The sequence below is a fragment of the Oncorhynchus gorbuscha genome, linkage group LG22 (genome assembly GCF_021184085.1).
Source record: "Oncorhynchus gorbuscha isolate QuinsamMale2020 ecotype Even-year linkage group LG22, OgorEven_v1.0, whole genome shotgun sequence".
Classification (NCBI taxonomy): Eukaryota; Metazoa; Chordata; class Actinopteri; order Salmoniformes; family Salmonidae; genus Oncorhynchus; species Oncorhynchus gorbuscha.
The window spans coordinates 38,272,303-38,291,655 of record NC_060194.1 but is presented as its reverse complement, the minus strand read 5'-3'; the positions used below and the strand labels follow the sequence as shown (position 1 = coordinate 38,291,655).

Genomic DNA, 19,353 nt, shown 5'->3' with positions numbered 1-19,353 from the left:
ACATATGCTCTCTCTAATTCTCTCTTTCTTTCTTTCTCTCTCTCGGAGGACCTGAGCCCTAGGACCATGCCCCAGGACTACCTGACATGATGACTCCTTGCTGTCCCCAGTCCACCTGACCGTGCTGCTACTCCAGTTTCAACTGTTATGCCTTATTATTATATGACCATGCTGGTCATTTATGAACATTTGAACATCTTGGCCATGTTCTGTTATAATCCCCACCCGGCACAGCCAGAAGAGGACTGGCCACCCCACATAGCCTGGTTCCTCTCTAGGTTTCTTCCTAGGTTTTGGCCTTTCTAGGGAGTTTTTCCTAGTCACTGTGCTTCTACACCTGCATTGCTTGCTGTTTGGGGTTTTAGGCTGGGTTTCTGTACAGCACTTTGAGATATCAGCTGATGTATGAAGTGCTATATAAATAAATTTGATTTGATGTGATTTGATCTGGTGCTTCTGTCCCCAAACAAGGAGGGCCCACAGCAGCACCTAGATATTCAGCACAGACTCTGCCAGACTTGGGTATTGACAGTAAATCTCAGTAAGACCAAAAATAATGGTGTTCCAAAAATGGTCCAGTTGCCAGGACCACAAATTCAAATTCTATCTAGACACAGTTGCTCTATAAACATGAGAGACAAGGCAAGAAGGGAATTCTATGGCATCAAAAGGAACACAAAATGTAACATACCAATTAGGATCTGGCAAAACAATTATTTGATTAGATAGAGAACCCATTGCCCTTTCTGGTTGTAAGGTCTGGGGTCCGCTCACCAACCATTTCACAACATTAGACAAACACCAAAATGAGACTCTGCGTGAAGAATTTTGTTTTGACTTTGTAGAGACTCAGTGAGCATAGCATGCTATTGAGAAAGGTCACCGTAGGCAGACCTGGCTCTCAAGAGAAGACAGGCTCTGTGCACACTGCCCACAAAATGAGGTGGAAACTGAGCTGCACTTCCTAACCTCCTGCCAAATATATGACCATAGACACCTACATTGGCTTGTGAAAGTATTCGCCCCCCTTGGCATTTTTCCTAATTTGTTGCCTTTACAACCTGGAATTTAAAAAGATTTTTGGGGGGGTTGTATCATTTTATTTACACAACATGCCTACCACTTTGAAGATGCATAATATGTTTTTAAATGTGAAACATACAAGAAATAAGACAAAAAGAACAGAAAACTTGAGCGTGCATAACTATTCACGCCCCCCCTCCAAGTCAATACTTTGCAGAGGCACCTTCTTTTGCAGCAATTACAGCTGCAAGTCTCTTGGATTTTTGCCCATTCTTCAAGGCAAAACTGCTGCAGATCCTTCAAGATGGATGGGTTCCGCTGGTGTACAGCAATCTGCATCACAGATTTTCAATTGTATTGAGTTATGGGCTTTGACTAGGCCATTCCAAGACATTTAAATGTTTCCCCTTAAACCACTTGACTGTTGCTTTAGCAGTATGCTTAGGGTCATTGTCCTGCTGGAAGGTGAACCTCCGTCCCAGTCGCAAATCTCAGTAAGAATTTCCCTGTATTTAGCGCCATCCATCATTCCTTCAAATCTGACCAGTTTCCCAGTCCTTGCCGATGACAAACATTCCCACAGCATGATGCTGCCACCACCATGCTTCACTGCGGGGATGGTGTTCTCAGGGTGATGTGACGTGTTGGGTTTGTGCCAGACATAGCGTTTTCCTTGATGGCCAAAAAGCTCAATTTTAGTCAGAGTAACTTCTTCCATATGTTTGGGGAGTCTCCCACATGCCTTCTGGCGTACACCAAACATGTTTGCTTATTTTCTTTCAATTCTGACCAGTTTCCCAGTCCCTGCCGATGGAAAATATCCCCACAGCATGATGCTGCCACCACCATGTGTCACGCCCTGACTAGGGTGAGCATTCTAGTTTCTTTATTTCTATGTTTTCTGTTTCTATGTTTTGGCCGGGTATGTTTCTCAATCAGGGAAAGCTATCTATCGTTGTCTCTGATTGGGAATCATACTTAGGCAGCTTGTTTTGCCACCTTGGTTGTGGGTAGTTGACTTTGTTAGTGGCCTGTATAGCCCTAGTAAGCATCACATTCATTTTTGTTGGCGACATTATCAAACAAAAAGAGATGTACGCTCACCACGCTGCACATTGGTCCCGTCATTTCCCTGACGACGTTCGTGACACCATGCTCCACTGTGGGGATGTTGTTCTCGGGGTGATGAGAGATGGCCAAAAAGCTCAATTGTAGTCTCATCTGACCAGAATACCTTCTTCCATATGTTTGGGGAGAATACCAATTGCCTTTTGGCAAACACCAAACGTGTTTGCTTATTTTATCTTTAAGAAATTGCTTTTTTTCCTTGCCACTCCTCGGTAAAGCCCAGCTCTGTGGAGTGTACGGCTTAATGTGGTCCTATGGACAGATACTCCTTTCTCCGCTGTGGAGCTTTGCAGCTCATTCAGGGTTATCTTTGGTCACTTTGCCTCTCTGATTAATGCCCTCCTTGCCTGGTCTGTGAGTTTTGGTGGGCGGCCCTCTCTTGGCAGGTTTGTTGTGGTGCATATTCTTTCCAATTTTTAATAATGGTTTTAATGGTGCTCTGTGGGATGTTCAAAGTTTCTGATATTTGTTATAACCCATCCCTGATCTGTACTTCTCCACAAGTTTGTCCCTGACCTGTTTGTCTCTCTGATTAATGCCCTCCTTGCCTGGTCTGTGAGTTTTGGTGGGCGGCCCTCTCTTGGCAGGTTTGTTGTGGTGCATATTCTTTCCAATTTTTAATAATGGTTTTAATGGTGCTCTGTGGGATGTTCAAAGTTTCTGATATTTGTTATAACCCATCCCTGATCTGTACTTCTCCACAACTTTGTCCCTGACCTGTTTGGAGAGATTCTTGGTCTTCATAGTGCCGCTTGCTTGGTGGTGCCCCTTGCTTAGTGGTGTTGCAGAACAAGTGGGGTCTTTCAGAACAAGTATATATATACTGAGATCGTGTGACAGATCATGTGACACTTAGATTGCACACAGATGGACTTTATTTAACTAATTATGTGACTTCTGAATGTAATTGGTTGTACCAGATCTTATTTAGGGGCTTTATGGCAAAGGGGTTGAATACATACCGTGAGGGAAAAATGTATTTGATCCCCTGCTGATTGTGAACGTTTGCCCATTGACAAGGAAATGATCAGTCTATAATTTTAATGGTGGGTTTATTTGAACAGTGAGAGACAGAATAACAACAACAAAAATCCAGAAAAACGCATGTCAAAAATGCTATAAAGTGATTTGCATTTTAATGAGAGATAAGTATTTGACCCCTCTGCAAAACATGACTTATAGCATTTTTACTTGGTGTACTTGGTGGCAAAAGCCCTTGTTGGCAATCACAGAGGTCAGACATTTCTTGCAGTTGGCCACCAAATTTGCACACATCTCAGGAGTGATTTTGTCCCACTCCTCTCTGCAGAAATTCTCCAAGTCATTAAGGTTTCGAGGCTAACATTCGGCAACTCTAATCGTCAGCTCCCTCCACAGATTTTCTGTCTAGGCAACTCCAGGACCTTAATGTGCTTCTTTGTGAGCCACTCATTTGTTGCCTTGGCCGTGTGTTTCGGGTCATTGCCATACTGGAATACCCATCCATGACCCATTTTCAATGCCTTGGCTGAGGGAAGGAGGTTCTCACCCAAGATTTGACGGTACATGGCCCCGTCCATCTTCCCATTGATGCGGTGAAGTTGTCCTGTCCCCTTAGCAGAAAAACACCCCTAAAGCATAATGTTTCCACCTCCATGTTTGACAGTGGGGATGGTGTTCTTAGGGTCATAGGCAGCATTCCTCCAAACACGGCGAGTTGAGTTGATGCCAAAGAGCTCCATTTTGGTCTCATCTGACCACAACACTTTCACCCAGTTGTCCTCTGAATCATTCAGATGTTCAAATCAAATCAAATGTATTTATTTTGCTCTTCGTACATCAGCTGATATCTCAAAGTGCTGTACAGAAACCCAGCCTAGAACCCTAAACAGCAAGCAATGCAGGTGTAGAAGCACATTCATTGGCAAACTTCAGACAGGCATGTATATGTGCTTTCTTGAGCAGGGGGACCTTGCGGGCACTGCAGGATTTCAGTCCTTCACGGTGTAGTGTGTTACCAATTGTATTCTTGGTGAATACAATTGGTAACAGCTGCCTTGAGATCATTGTCCCGTGTAGTTCTGGGCTCATTCCTCACCGTTCTCGTGATCATTGCAACTCCACGAGGTGAGATCTTGCATGGAGCCCCAGGCCGAGGGAGATTGACAGTTCTTTTGTGTTTCTTCCATTTGCGAATAATCACACCAACTGTTGTCACCTTCTCACCAAGCTGCTTGGTGATGGTCTTGTAGCCCATTCCAGCCTTGTGTAGGTCTACAATCTTGTCCCTGACATCCTTGGAGAGCTCTTTGGTCTTGGGCCAGGTCGCAATTTTAAATGAGAACTTGTTCTCAACTTGTCTACCTGGTTAAATAAAGGTGAAATAAAAAATAAATAAATAGTGGAGAGTTTGGAATCTGATTGATTTGTTGCTTCTGTGGACAGGTGTCTTTTATACAGGTAACAAACTGAGATTCGGCCCACTCCCTTTAAGAGTGTGCCCCTAATCTCAGCTCGTTACCTGTATAAAAGATACCTGGGAGCCAGAAAATGTTCTGATTGAGAGGGGGTCAAATACTTATTTCCCTCATTAAAATGCAAATCAATTTATAAAATTTTTGACATACGTTTTTCTGGATTCTTTTGTTGTTACATGCTGACCATACCGGACACGTCGCATGTGCAACCGTCGCAAAATAAATTTAGAAATCCATGTTATTCAATTATTGCACCCACACTGCTCGCACGCGCCAACGAGCGTCTGCGATGCCAAGGGCTAAAATAGAACTCATTCCTACTTCTGGCACAGATAGCGCTGCAAGTCCTGCCTCTCCCATCTCCTCATTGGTTTATAGAAGCAGGTACCCGCGTGCCATCTCCTCATTGATTATACCCACGTGGGTGATTGAAAGACGAACTGTTTTGCCGGTAGTCGTGGTAATACAATGAAAGTTTAGATGCGATCACCATATAAATTAAATGATGAAAAAGCCTGGAAGGGGGAGAGATGACTGGAAACGATTCAGTTGGCCATTTTATGTGTGGGTTAATTGTCGGAGTAGAGGTCCTTGTGCATTTCAGGTAAAATAACAACTCAATGTTTATATCCCAGGACAAATTAGCTAGCAACAACCAGCTAGCTAAATAGGACAAATTAACGTTAGCTAGCAAGTGTAAGCTAACTAGCTAAATTACCATACATGTTTAATGCTTTTTGACCTGTTCCCAAATTAATGTTATTGGTTCAGAGTTTGTTTTGATATTTTAACCTGACTGTCGTGATCGCGTTTAGTGTGGGGGAGCAAAATAAATGTATGCACGATAGCGCACATGCGCAGCCGTTTTGGGTTCCGTGTTATTCTGTCTCTCACTGTTCAAATAAACCTACCATTAAAATTATAGACTGATAATTTCTTTGTCAGTGGGCAAACGTACAAAATCAGCAGGGGATCAAATACTTTTTTCTCTCACTGTATGCACACAAGTAATGTTTTTCATTTCACTTCACCAATTTGGACTATTTTGTGTATTCCGTTACATGAAATCCAAATAAAAATCCATTTAAATTACAGGTTGTAATGCACCGAAATAGGAAAAACACCAAGGGGGATGAATACTTTTGCAAGGCACTGTATTTCCCTCAGATTACACAGACCCACAGAGAATTTGAAAACAAATCCAATTTTGATAAACTCCCATATCTACTGGGCAACCAGTGAAGAACAAACACCACTGTAAATACAACCCATATTTACGTTTATTTATTTTCCCTTTTGTAATTTATTTGCACATCATTACAACACTTTATGTAGACAAATGTATTTATTATTTTGGAACGTTTGTGAGTGTAATGTTTACTGTTCATTTATTTTATTGTTTACTATCTATTTCACTTGCTTTGGCAATGTTAACACATGTTTACAATGCCAATAAAGCCCCTTGAATTGAATTGAATTGAATTGAGAGAGAGAGAGAGAGAGAGAGAGAGAGAGAGAGAGAGAGAGAGAGAGAGAGAGAGAGAGAGAGAGAGAGAGAGAGAGAGAGAGAGAGAGAGAGAGAGAGAGAGAGAGAGAGAGAGAGAGAGAGAGAGAGAGAGAGAGAGAGAGAGAGAGAGAGAGAGAGAGAGAGAGAGAGAGAGAGAGAGAGAGAGAGAGAGAGAGAGAGAGAGAGAGAGAGAGAGAGAGAGAGAGAGAGAGAGAGAGAGAGAGATGAAGAGAGTGAGAGAGAGAGAGAGAGAGAGAGAGAGAGAGAGAGAGAGAGAGAGAGAGAGAGATGAAGAGAGTGAGAAGAGAGAGAGAGAGAGAGAGAGAGAGAGAGAGAGAGAGAGAGAGAGAGAGAGAGAGAGAGAGAGATGAAGAGAGAGTGAGAGAGAGAGAGAGAGAGAGAGAGAGAGAGAGAGAGAGAGAGAGAGAGGTGTACCAAACTCACTAAAAGAAGCAGTAATAAGGCCTCTCTTGAAAAAGCCAAACTATCGGCCTATATCGAATCTTCCATTCCTCTCAAATGTTTTAGAAAAAGTGGTTGCGTAGCATCTCACTGCCTTCCTGAAGAGAAAACAATGTATACGAAATGCTTCAGTCTGGTTTTAGACCCCATCATAGCACTGAGACTGCACTTGTGAAGGTGGTAAATTACCTTTTAATGGCATCAGCCCTAGGACCATACCTCAGGACTACCTGGCATGATGACTCCTTGCTGTCTCCAGTCCACCTGGCCGTGCTGCTGCTCTAGTTTCAACTGTTCTGCCTGCGGCTATGGAATCCTGACCTGTTCACCGGATGTACTACCTGTCCCAGACCTGCTGTTTTCAACTCTCTAGAGACAGCAGGAGTGGTAGAGATACTCTTAATGATCGGCTATGAAAAGCCAACTGACATTTACTCCTGAGATGCTGAGTTGCTGCACCCTCGACAACTACTGTGATTATTATTATTTGACCATGCTAGTAATTTATGAACATTTGAACATCTTGGCCATGTTCTGTTAAAATCTCCACCTGGCACAGCCAGAAGAGGACTGGCCACTCCTCATAGCCTGGTTCCTCTCTAGGTTTCTTCCTAGGTTTTGGCCTTTCTAGGGAGTTTTTCCTAGCCACCGTGCTTTTACACCTGCATTGCTTGCTGTTTGGGGTTTTAGGCTGGGTTTCTGTACAGCACTTTGAGATATCAGCTGATGTACGAAGGGCTATATAAATACATTTGATTTGATTTTGATTTGAGAGCGAGACAGAGAAAATGCAGAAAAACAATGTCTAAGGTTCCCTTCTCTGTTAAACATTTATGCCTGTGGGTTGAAAGGGGTCAGAGAACATATCTGTATTAATGAAGTCTAGACTACTGAAAAGGCCAGTCCTTATTGAATTACCACCCAGACAGTTTTTGACCCAGACAAAAGTTCACACCCACTCACAAACACACTCTCTCTTTCTCTCTTATATTCACTGTGGTCCTCTGTAGCTCAGTTGGTAGAGTGTGGCTCTTACAATATCAGGATAGTGGGTTCAATTCCCTGGCCCTGTGGCTATGGGATATGTAAAATGTATGCACACATGACTGTAAGTTGCTTTGGATAAAAGATTTAGCATGTTTGTCTTCTCAGCCACAGATCCATGGTCTTTTGGAAAAAACCTAAATGATGATACATTACTCTCTAGCTGTAAATCTCAGTATCCCAACCTAAATAAAGAAAAAATCACTAACCTGGAGCAGGAGAGCCGGTGGGTACAGCCACACTGTCTGTCAGAGGCCCTGCTGCATTTCCCTTTCTCTCCCCCTCTGGACTGCCTGTTCCTGGGGTACCTTCTGCCAGGTAGTTCCACGGCTTCCACATGGACTTCACTATCTTGGCCATCACCTTTAGACAGAGGCCACCATACACCCAATACAATGAATGTACTGTACAGTAAACAATACTAGGGCCAAAAAAGTGCCAATATGCCAAAGTACTTGATGATTCAGTACTTGTATTAAATGAATGTTGTAAAACTGACCAACCTTTCTGTCAGCTGGGGTCGAGGGTGATATTTCTTCCTGAGTGGTAGTACTTGGGCTGGGGCTGGGTGTGGCTGGAGGTCTGAGGAAAGCTCCAGAGTCAGGGTCCATGTCTCCCAGGTCTCCCCAGGCTAGAGAGCTCTCTCCTGGGCTCAACTGCAGGGTGACATACCCCTCAGAGGACTCTGAGGACCAGGGATCTGTGGCTGAGAAGACAAACATGCTGAATTACAGTAAAAATAATCAACCAAAGCAACCAGTAACTTTGGTCAAAAGTAGTGATCTATATGGTTACAGTAATAGGGTGTAATTGAAGTTGCAAATAATGTTTCTTACAAGAGTGGGCCTCTTTCTCCAGATCAACCAATCCGGTCCAGTTTGAGGGTGTGAGGTCATCAGATGGTGAAAGGTTACGGCTCTCTGTGACTACGGGAGAGAGAGGAGTATTAATGATAGAATCAGAATAGAATAGAAAAAAATAATTTAAAAACCTTGTTTCCATTCAACAATGTAAAAAAACAAACATGAATCTATCCATTCATTTCCAAACCCACCGGTGGTCGGTGTGCCGCTGGTGGTCTCAGTAGCCAGGGCAGGACTGTCTGTTCCCAGGTTGTCTGAGTGGCTGGAGCCGGTCAGCTGGCTCCAAGGCTTCCACAAAGACGTGTAGATCCTAGAGATGGGTCCTGGCTTCTTCACGTTCCCTGTGAGGCACAATGAGAGTCAATGACTGACTAATTCAGTCCAGCTTCATTCTGAATTATTCATTCAGTGCAGCTTCATTCTGAATTATTCATTTTGTGCAGTTTCTATCTGAATTATTCATTTCGTGCAGTTTCAATCTGAATGAATCATTTAGTGCAGCTTCATTCTGAATGATTCATTTAGTGTAGTTTCAATCTGAATGATTCATTCAGTGCAGCTTTATTCTGAATGATTCATTTAGTGCAGCTTCATTCTGAATGATTCATTTAGTTCAGCTTCAATCTGAATGATTCATTCAGTGCAGCTTTATTCTGAATGATTCATTTAGTGCAGCTTCATTCTGAATGATTCATTTAGTTCAGCTTCAATCTGAATGATTCATTCAGTGCAGCGTCATTCTGAATGATTAATTTAGTTCAGCTTCAATCTGAATGATTAATTCAGTGCAGCTTCATTCTGAATGATTCATTTAGTGCAACTTCATTCTGAATGATTAATTCAGTCCAGCTTCATTCTAAATGACAGAAACATATTCCTCATGCTTTACCTCAAGGAGAAAGCGGGCAGATGTGAGGCCTCACCTCCTGGCTACACTAGTGACCATATCCCCCGTGCATCCGGCAAAGGCGGAGGTGTTGCTAACATTTACGATAGCAAATTTCAATTTACCAAAAAAAAATGACGTTTTCGTCTTTTGAGCTTCTAGTCATGAAATCTATGCAGCCTACTCAATCACTTTTTATAGCTACTGTTTACAGGCCTCCTGGGCCATATACAGCGTTTCTCACTGAGTTCCCTGAATTCCTATCGGACCTTGTAGTCATAGCAGATAATATTCTAATCTTTGGTGACTTTAATATTCACATGGAAAAGTCCACAGACCCACTCCAAAAGGCTTTCGGAGCCATCATCGACTCAGTGGGTTTTGTCCAACATGTCTCTGGACCCACTCACTGTCACAGTCATACGCTGGACCTAGTTTTGTCCCATGGAATAAATGTTGTGGATCTTAATGTTTTTCCTCATAATCCTGGACTATCGGACCACCATTTTATTACGTTTGCAATTGCAACAAATAATCTGCTCAGACCCCAACCAAGGACCATCAAAAGTCGTGCTATAAATTCACAGACAACACAAAGATTCCTTGATGCCCTTCCAGACTCCCTCTGCCTACCCAAGGACGCCAGAGGACAAAAATCAAACCACCTAACTGAGGATCTCAATTTAATCTTGCGCAATACCCTAGATGCAGTTGCACCCCTAAAAACTAAAAACATTTATCATAAGAAACTAGCTCCCTGGTACACAGAAAATACCCGAGCTCTGAAGCAAGCTTCCAGAAAATTGGAACGGAAATGGCGCCACACCAAACTGGAAGTCTTCCGACTAGCTTGGAAAGACAGTACCGTGCAGTACCGAAGAGCCCTTACTGCTGCTCGATCATCCTATTTTTCTAACTTAATTGAGGAAAATAAGAACAATCCGAAATTCCTTTTTGATACTGTCGCAAAGCTAACTAAAAAGCAGCATTCCCCAAGAGAGGATGACTTTCACTTTAGCAGTGATAAATTCATGAGCTTCTTTGAGGAAAAGATTATGATTATTAGAAAGCAAATTACGGACTCCTCTTTAAACCTGCGTATTCCTCCAAACCTCAGTTGTCCTGAGTCTGCACAACTCTCCCAGGACCTAGGATCAAGAGAGACGCTCAAGTGTTTTAGTACTATATCTCTTGACACAATGATGAAAATAATCATGGCCTCTAAACCTTCAAGCTGCATACTGGACCCTATTCCAACTAAACTACTGAAAGAGCTGCTTCCTGAGCTTGGCCCTCCTATGTTGAACATAATAAATGGCTCTCTATCCACTGGATGTGTACCAAACTCACTAAAAGTGGCAGTAATAAAGCCTCTCTTGAAAAAGCCAAACCTTGACCCAGAAAATATAAAAAACTATCGGCCTATATCGAATCCTCCATTCCTCTCGAAAATTTTAGAGAAGGCTGTTGCGCAGCAACTCACTGCTTTCCTGAAGAAAAACAATGTATACGAAATGCTTCAGTCTGGTTTTAGACCCCATCATAGCACTGAGACGGCACTTGTGAAGGTGGTAAATGACATTTTAATGGCATCGGACCGAGGCTCTGCATCTGTCCTCGTGCTCCTAGACCTTAGTGCTGCTTTTGATACCATCGATCACCACATTCTTTTGGAGAGATTGGAAACCCAAATTGGTCTACACGGACATGTTCTGGCCTGGTTTAGATCTTATCTGTCGGAAAGATATCAGTTTGTCTCTGTGAATGGTTTGTCCTCTGACAAATCAACTGTAAATTTCGGTGTTCCTCAAGGTTCTGTTTTAGGACCACTATTGTTTTCACTATACATTTTACCTCTTGGGGATGTTATTCGAAAACATAATGTTAACTTTCACTGCTATGCGGATGACACACAGCTGTACATTTCAATGAAACATGGTGAAGCCCCAAAATTGCCCTCGCTAGAAGCATGTGTTTCAGACATAAGGAAGTGGATGGCTACAAACTTTCTGCTATTAAACTCGGACAAAACAGAGATGCTTGTTCTAGGTCCCAAGAAACAAAGAGATCCTCTGTTGAATCTGACAATTAATCTTAATGGTTGTACAGTCGTCTCAAATAAAACTGTGAAGGACCTCAGCGTTACTCTGGACCCCGATCTCTCTTTTGAAGAACATATCAAGAACATTTAGAGTACAGCTTTTTTCCATCTACGTAATATTGCAAAAATCAGAAACTTTCTGTCCAAAAATGATGCAGAAAAATTAATCCATGCTTTTGTCACTTCTAGGTTAGACTACTACAATGCTCTACCAAAAAAATAGATCATATTACTCCAGTGCTAGCCTCTCTACACTGGCTTCCTGTCAAAGCAAGGGCTGATTTTAAGGTTTTACTGCTAACCTACAAAGCATTACATGGGCTTGCTCCTACCTATCTCTCTGATTTGGTCCTGCCGTACATACCTACACGTACGCTACGGTCACAAGACGCAGGCCTCCCTAATTGTCCTAATTTCTAAGCAAACAGCTGGAGGCAGGGCTTTCTCATATAGAGCTTCATTTTTATGGAACGGTCTGCCTACCCATGTCAGAGACGCAAACTCGGTCTCAACCTTTAAGTCTTTACTGAAGAATCATCTCTTCAGTGGGTCATATGATTGAGTGTAGTCTGGCCCAGGAGTGGGAAGGTGAACGGAAAGGCTCTGGAGCAACGAACCGCCCTTGCTGTCTCTGCCTGGCCGGTTCCCCTCTTTCCACTGGGATTCTCTGCCTCTAATCCTATTACAGGAGCTGAGTCACTGGCTTACTGGGGCTCTCTCATGCCGTCCCAGCAGGGGGTGCATCACCTGAGTGGGTTGATTCACTGTTGTGGTCATCCTGTGCCGTGGCGGAGATCTTTGTGGGCTATACTCAGCCTTGTCTCAGGATGGTAAGTTGGTGGTTGAAGCTATCCCTCTAGTGGTGTGGCGGCTGCGCATTGGCAAAGTGGGTGGGGCTATATCCTTCCTGTTTGGCCCTGTCCGGGGGTGTCCTCGGATGGGGCCACAGTGTCTCCTGTCCCCTCCTGTCTCAGCCTCCAGTATTTATGCTGCAGTAGTTTGTGTCGGGGGGCTAGGGTCAGTTTGTTATATCTGGAGTACTTCTCCTGTCCTATTCGGTGTCCTGTGTGAATCTAAGTGTGCGTTCTCTAATTCTCTCCTTCTTTCTTTCTCTCTCTCGGAGGACCTGAGCCCTAAGACCATGCCCCAAGACTACCTGACATGATGACTCCTTGCTGTCCCCAGTCCACCTGGCCATGCTGCTGCTCCAGTTTCAACTGACCTGAGCCCTAGGACCATGCCCCAGGACTACCTGACATGATGACTCCTTGCTGTCCCCAGTCCACCTGGCCATGCTGCTGCTCCAGTTTCAACTGTTCTGCCTTACTATTATTCGACCATGCTGGTCATTTATGAACATTTGAACATCTTGGCCATGTTCTGTTATAATCTCCACCCGGCACAGCCAGAAGAGGACGGGCCACCCCACATATGCTCTCTCTAATTCTCTCTTTCTTTCTCTCTCTCGGATGACCTGAACCCTAGGACCATGCCCCAGGACTATCTGACATGATGACTCCTTGCTGTCCCCGGTCCACCTGACTGTGCTGCTGCTCCAGTTTCAACTGTTCTGCCTTGTTATTATTCGACCATGCTGGTCATTTATGAACATTTGAACATCTTGGCCATGTTCTGTTATAATCTCCACACGGCACAGCCAGAAGTGGACTGGCCACCCCACATAGCCTGGTTTCTCTCTAGGTTTCTTCCTAGGTTTTGGCCTTTCTAGGGAGTTTTTCCTAGCCACCGTGCTTCTACACCTGCATTGCTTGCTGTTTGGGGTTTTAGGCTGGGTTTCTGTACAGCACTTTGAGATATCAGCTGATGTACGAAGGGCTATATAAATACATTTGATTTGATTTGATTTGAGATGTCCAAGTTAAATCACATGCCACTAAACATACGATGAGACCATAAGGAATTGTAAAGTATGCATGCACAGGAGATGCTAAAAGCCTATGAATGAACAATGACCAAGAATGTACGGACAGTATTGCCTGGTTAAATAAAGGTAAAATAAAATAAATAAATAAAAACATTTTTCCATCAAGAATTTTTCTAGGACTGTCCAGGCGTGGTCTAAGTGGGGAGTGGAAAACTGAAAACTAGCTGTTATTGGCAGAGAGGTTTGGAACTCTCTTTCTTCAAATCAGAAGAAAGAGGGTTTATTGGTCACGTCCACAGTTTAGCAGGTGGTATAGCGGTGCAGTGAAATGCTTATGTTGCTAGCTCATAACAATGTAGTCAAATGTCTATGAGCTAATTCATTAACTAATTAACAATCCAACCAAAACAGGCAGAAATTTCAGGTCTTTTAAAACAGCTGTTAAACTAAAGGTGCATTGTCATAATTTACACAATTTCATAGTATTATTCCAATGAAAAAGTGTGGAAATACATATAAAACACAGGAAAAGCATTTTGTTTGACTGCACTGGGCCTTTAACATCATCAAAAACAAAACCCATGTTGCTATCGTTACGTCCATGAAAACGCTTGTCATGGTGGGCAAAAGTGTATGGTTACCTCACAAGAAATCAATTTGAATGACATGAGCTAAACTACTTCTATGCTCTCTTTGAGGCAAATAACACTGAAACATGCATGAGACCACCAGCTGTTCTGGAAGACTGTGTGATCACGCTCTCCGCAGCCGATGTCAGTAAGACCTTTAAACAGGTCAACATTCACAAGGCCGCAGGGCCAGACGGATTACCAGGATGTGTACTGCAAGCATGCACTGACCAAATGTCAAATTTCAACCTCTTCCTGCCCAAGTTTTTAAACCAACATGTTTCAAGCAGACCCCTATAGTGCCTGTGCCCAAGAACACTAAGGTAACCTGCCTAAATGACTACATTCACATCTGCAGCCATGAAGTGCTTCGAAAGGCTGGTCATGGCTCACATCAACACCATTATCCCAGAAATCCTAGACCCACTCCAATTTGCATATCGCCCCAACAGATCCACAGATGATGAAATCTCTATTGCACTCCACACTGCCCTTTCCCACCTGGACAAAAGGAACACCTATGTGAGAATGCTATTCATTGACCATAGCTCAGCGTTCAACACCATAGTGCCCTCAAAGCTCATCAATAAGCTAAGGACCCTGGGACTAAACACCTCCCTCTGCAACTGGATCCTAGTCTTCCTGACGGACATCCCCCAGGTGGTAAGGGTAGGTAACAACACATCTGCCATGCTGATCCTCAACACAGGGGCCCCTCAGGAGTGTGTGCTAAGTCCCCTCCTGTGCTCCCTTTTCACTCATGACTGCACAGCCAGGCATGACTCCAACACCATCATTAAGTTTGCCGATGACACAACAGTGGTAGGCCCGATCACTGACAACGACGAGACAGCCTATGGAGAGAAGGTCAGAGACCTGCCTGTGTGGTGCAAGGACAAAAACCTCTCCCTCAACGTGATCAAGACAAAGGAGATTCTCCTCGACGGGGCTGCATTCGAGCAGGTTGAGAGCTTCAAGTTCCTTGGTGTCCACATCACCAACAAACTAACATGGTCCAAGCACACCAAACAGTCGTGAAGAGGGCACGACAAAACCAATTCCCCCTCAGGAGACTGAAAATATTTGTCATGGGTCCTCAGATCCTCAAACGTTTCTACAGCTGCAACATCGAGAGCATGGTTGCATCACTGTCTGGTTTGGCAACTGCTCGGCCTCCGACCTCAAGGCACTACAGAGGGTAGTGCGAACGGCCCAGTACATCACTGGGGCCAAGCTTCCTGCCATCCAGGACCTCTATACCATGTCAGAGGAAGGCACTAAAAATTGTCAAAGACTCCAGCCACCCTAGTCATAGAATGTTCTCTCTGCTACCGCACAGCAAGCGGTACCGAGAGGCTTCTAAACAGCTTCTACCCCCAAGCCATACTTTTTTAAACAATTTTACCTTTATGTAACTAGGGAAGCCAGTTAAGAACAAATTCTTATTTACAATGACAGCCTAGGAACAGTGGGTTAACTACCTTGTTCGGGGGCAGAACGACAGATTTCACCTTGTCCGCTCTGGGATTCAATCTAGCAACCTTTCAGTTACAAGCCCAACGCTCTAACCACTAGGCTACCTGCCGAACACCTAATCAAATACCCCCTTTTACACTGCTGCTACTCTCTGTTGTTATCATCTATGCATAGTCACTTTAAGAACTCTACCTACATGTACACATTACCTCAACTAAGCGGTGCCCCCCGCACATTGACTCTGTACAGGTACCACCCTGCATATAGTCTCACTATTGTAATTTTACTGCTGCTCTTTAATTACTTGTTACTTGTATCTCTTATTCTTATCCATATTTTTGTATAACTGCATTGTTGGTTAGGGGCTCTTAAGTAAGCATTTCACTGTAAGGTTTACACATGTTGTATTCTGCACATGTGACAAATACAATTTGAATTGACAAGGTGATTCAGTAGAGATGGTCTGGTCATCATAGCTACACCTTGATCACTTGGAATCCAGATCTGGACTTCATTCTCACCTCTGTAGCAATAAGCGTCATAGAGCGGTATGGTGTCCGTAGCATTGGCCGATCCGCTGCTGGTTGTGGTTCCATTGGTGTTGGGTACAACGGTCCGGACCCCTGGCTGGTCCCCTCCACAGCCCTGCCTGGGCTGGGTGATAGGGTAGCGGACACTGCCGTCAGAGAGCCAGCCTGGAGCACAGACGTCCAGCCCTGTCCTCCAGGCCAGGTAGAGCTGTCCCACCGTGGCTAATTGTCCCCCCAGGGAGACGCAGCGTTCTGAGGCAGAGGACAGAGACAGACGCCCAGGAACCCAGGAATGAAATACCTCACCTGGACAGAGAGAGAGAGAGAGAGAGAGAGAGAGAGAGAGAGAGAGAGAGAGAGAGAGAGAGAGAGAGAGAGAGAGAGAGAGAGAGAGAGAGGGGAGAGAGAGAGAGAGAGAGTGATAGAAAGAGTGAGAGAAACAGAAAGAGAGAGAAAAAGAGAGAGAGAGACAGAGAGAGAGAGAGAGAGAGAGGGGGGGAGAGAGAGAGAAACAGAACGAGAGAGAAACAGAGAGAGAGAGACAGAAACAGAGAGAGAGAGAGAGAGAGAGAGGGGGGAGAGAGAGAGAGAAAAAAGCAGTAATAAGGCCTCTCTTGAAAAAGCCAAACTTTGACCCAGAAAATATAAAAAACTATCGGCCTATATCGAATCTTCCATTCCTCTCAAATGTTTTAGAAAAAGTGGTTGCGTAGCATCTCACTGCCTTCCTGAAGACAAAACAATGTATATGAAATGCTTCAGTCTGGTTTTAGAGAGAGATAGTGAGATAGAGACAGAGAGAGAGAGCGACAGAGAGAGAGGGAGAGAGAGAGCTTATCGAACTGGCATGGAGGCCACGTGCCCTGATAACATATTAACATGTCAGTTGTAGACCCCCTGCAAGTCCCCCCCCCTGCACATATATATGTCTGCTCCATGGCAAAATGTGTAGAATTGCTGGAAAATCAACAGTGATTGTTGAAATGTTACTGTTGAAAAGTGTATATATAAAAAATACAGCAAAATACACACGCTAAGGATAGAAAAACATGTTTTGAACAAAATAGTGTTCTTTAGACATACAGTAACTGCAAACTTCAAGGAGAAAGACATTCAAGGTGTTGGTCTGATGGTGTTGGTCTGATGGAGTTGGTCTGATGGTGTTGGTCTGATGGTGTTGGTCTGATGGTGTTGGTCTGATGGAGTTGGTCTGATGGTGTTGGTCTGATGGTGTTGGTCTGATGGTGTTGGTCTAATGGAGTTGGTCTGATGGTGTTGGTCTGATGGTGTTGGTCTGATGGTGTTGGTCTGATGGTGTTGGTCTGATGGTGTTGGTCTGATGGATTTGGTCTGATGGTGTTGGTCTGATGGTGTTGGTCTGATGGATTTGGTCTGATGGTGTTGGTCTGATGGTGTTGGTCTGATGGTGTTGGTCTGATGGTGTTGGTCTGATGGTGTTGGTCTGATGGTGTTGGCCTGATGGTGTTGGTCTGATGGTGTTGGTCTGATGGTGTTGGTCTGATGGTGTTGGTCTGATGGTGTTGGTCTGATGGTGTTGGTCTGATGGATTTGGTCTGATGGAGTTGGTCTGATGGTGTTGGTCTGATGGATTTGGTCTGATGGTGTTGGTCTGATGGTGTTGGTCTGATGGTGTTGGTCTGATGGTGTTGGTCTAATGGAGTTGGTCTGATGGTGTTGGTCTGATGGTGTTGGTCTGATGGTGTTGGTCTGATGGTGTTGGTCTAATGGAGTTGGTCTGATGGTGTTGGTCTGATGGTGTTGGTCTGATGGTGTTGGTCTGATGGTGTTGGTCTGATGGTGTTGGTCTGATGGTGTTGGTCTGATGGTGTTGGTCTGATGGTGTTGGTCTGATGGAGTTGGTCTGATGGTGTTGGTCTGATGGTGTTGGTCTGATGGTGTTGGTCTGATGGGAAGTTGTGATGTCATCAGCCTATTGAGAACAAAAGAGGAAAAGCCACCCCTCACTTGTGCTATGTCATGACTGACCTGGACCACCTATTGAGATGTTGGTTAAGTAAATCAGGTGTTAAATTAGGTGAAAAGGAGACTGGAGTCCTACTTTACAGTTTTTTTACAATCACTTCGGCACTAATTTCAGAACCTTGATATCATTTTTCAAAACTCTAGACACAAAACTCACAACTGATGATCAAAATGAATCAACATTTTACAAAACTCAACACTTTTTCCAATTGCTTGGATACAATACACATAGAGCTAAGATCATTTGTTCATTGAACTAAAATCCCCAAATGACACAACATAATATCATAAAAGTATTACCTTTTCAAAATGCAATTCACACATCTGAGATGACTGTCTATTCATTTCATTACAATGATCTAACTATCAATTTCTACAACTGCTCAAAATGATAGTAACTGTTGCATTACACTTAATGCATAGTTTTATGGAAACTGACAAACAATATTCCATGTTTAGATCATGGAAGTTTCAGGGTAACGAGATCCATTGATACCAATTACTGTGGAACATCAACCAATTGGACTACATAATCTATGGATGTAATATTTCATCATCATTCTTTATCAGACACTGTTTATATGGTCCCATGTAACACTTTTCCAGACCATGTTTTCAGCTTTGACATTACTGTACACTCACCGGCCACTTTATTGGGTACACCTATCTAGTACTGGGTAGGACCACCTTTTGCCTCCACAACAGCCTGTACACTCACCGGCCACTTTATTAGGTAGACCTATCTAGTACTGGGTAGGACCCCCTTTTGCCTCCACAACAGCCTGCACACCACTGTTTTAAATGACTGTTATTTGAGCATTTGTGGCCTTTCTGTTAGCTTGAATGAGTCTGGACATTCTCCTCTGACCTCTCTCATTAACAAGGTGTTTTTGCCCACAGAACTCACTGAATGTGTTTTGTTTATCGCACCATTCTCTGTAAACTCTGGAGACTGTAGTGCGTAAAAATCCCAGGAGGGCAGCTGTTTCTGAGATGCTGGAACCACCATTAGTGGCACCAACAATCATACCACGATCAAAGTTGCTTAGATTACGCATCTTGCCCGTTCTAATGTTTGATAGAACAACAACTAAAGCTCTCTACTCTATGTACTCTTCATATTGAGTTGCAGGCAGCCACATTATTCGCTGTTCGAAGGAGCAGGCTATTTTCTTTAACACCTAATTAAGTGTATGTATACAGGCCCTTGTAATTGCTTTTATGGTCAAAGGAATGGCAGGGGACTAGCACCCCTTCTGAGAGGTGGTTGTGGGCCTCGTTTGAGAGGTGTGGGGGAACGTGGTAGAGCACAAGGCCAGGGACCAAGACAGGGGCAGCATCAGCAAAGAGTGTCCAATG

General features: G+C 43.8%; 1 protein-coding gene across 1 annotated transcript in view; it reads right to left on the bottom strand.

Annotated features, from left to right (window-relative positions):
• Positions 1 to 19,353, bottom strand: part of LOC124009962 (neurocan core protein-like) — a 161,982-nt gene that overhangs the window by 52,836 nt on the left and 89,793 nt on the right. The window contains exons 8-12 of the mRNA XM_046322233.1: positions 15,982 to 16,296; positions 8,675 to 8,824; positions 8,457 to 8,546; positions 8,124 to 8,326; positions 7,830 to 7,983 (exon numbers count right to left, since the gene is read on the bottom strand). Coding sequence (XP_046178189.1) covers positions 7,830 to 7,983; positions 8,124 to 8,326; positions 8,457 to 8,546; positions 8,675 to 8,824; positions 15,982 to 16,296 — 912 coding nt within the window. The remainder of the gene's footprint in view (positions 1 to 7,829; positions 7,984 to 8,123; positions 8,327 to 8,456; positions 8,547 to 8,674; positions 8,825 to 15,981; positions 16,297 to 19,353) is intronic.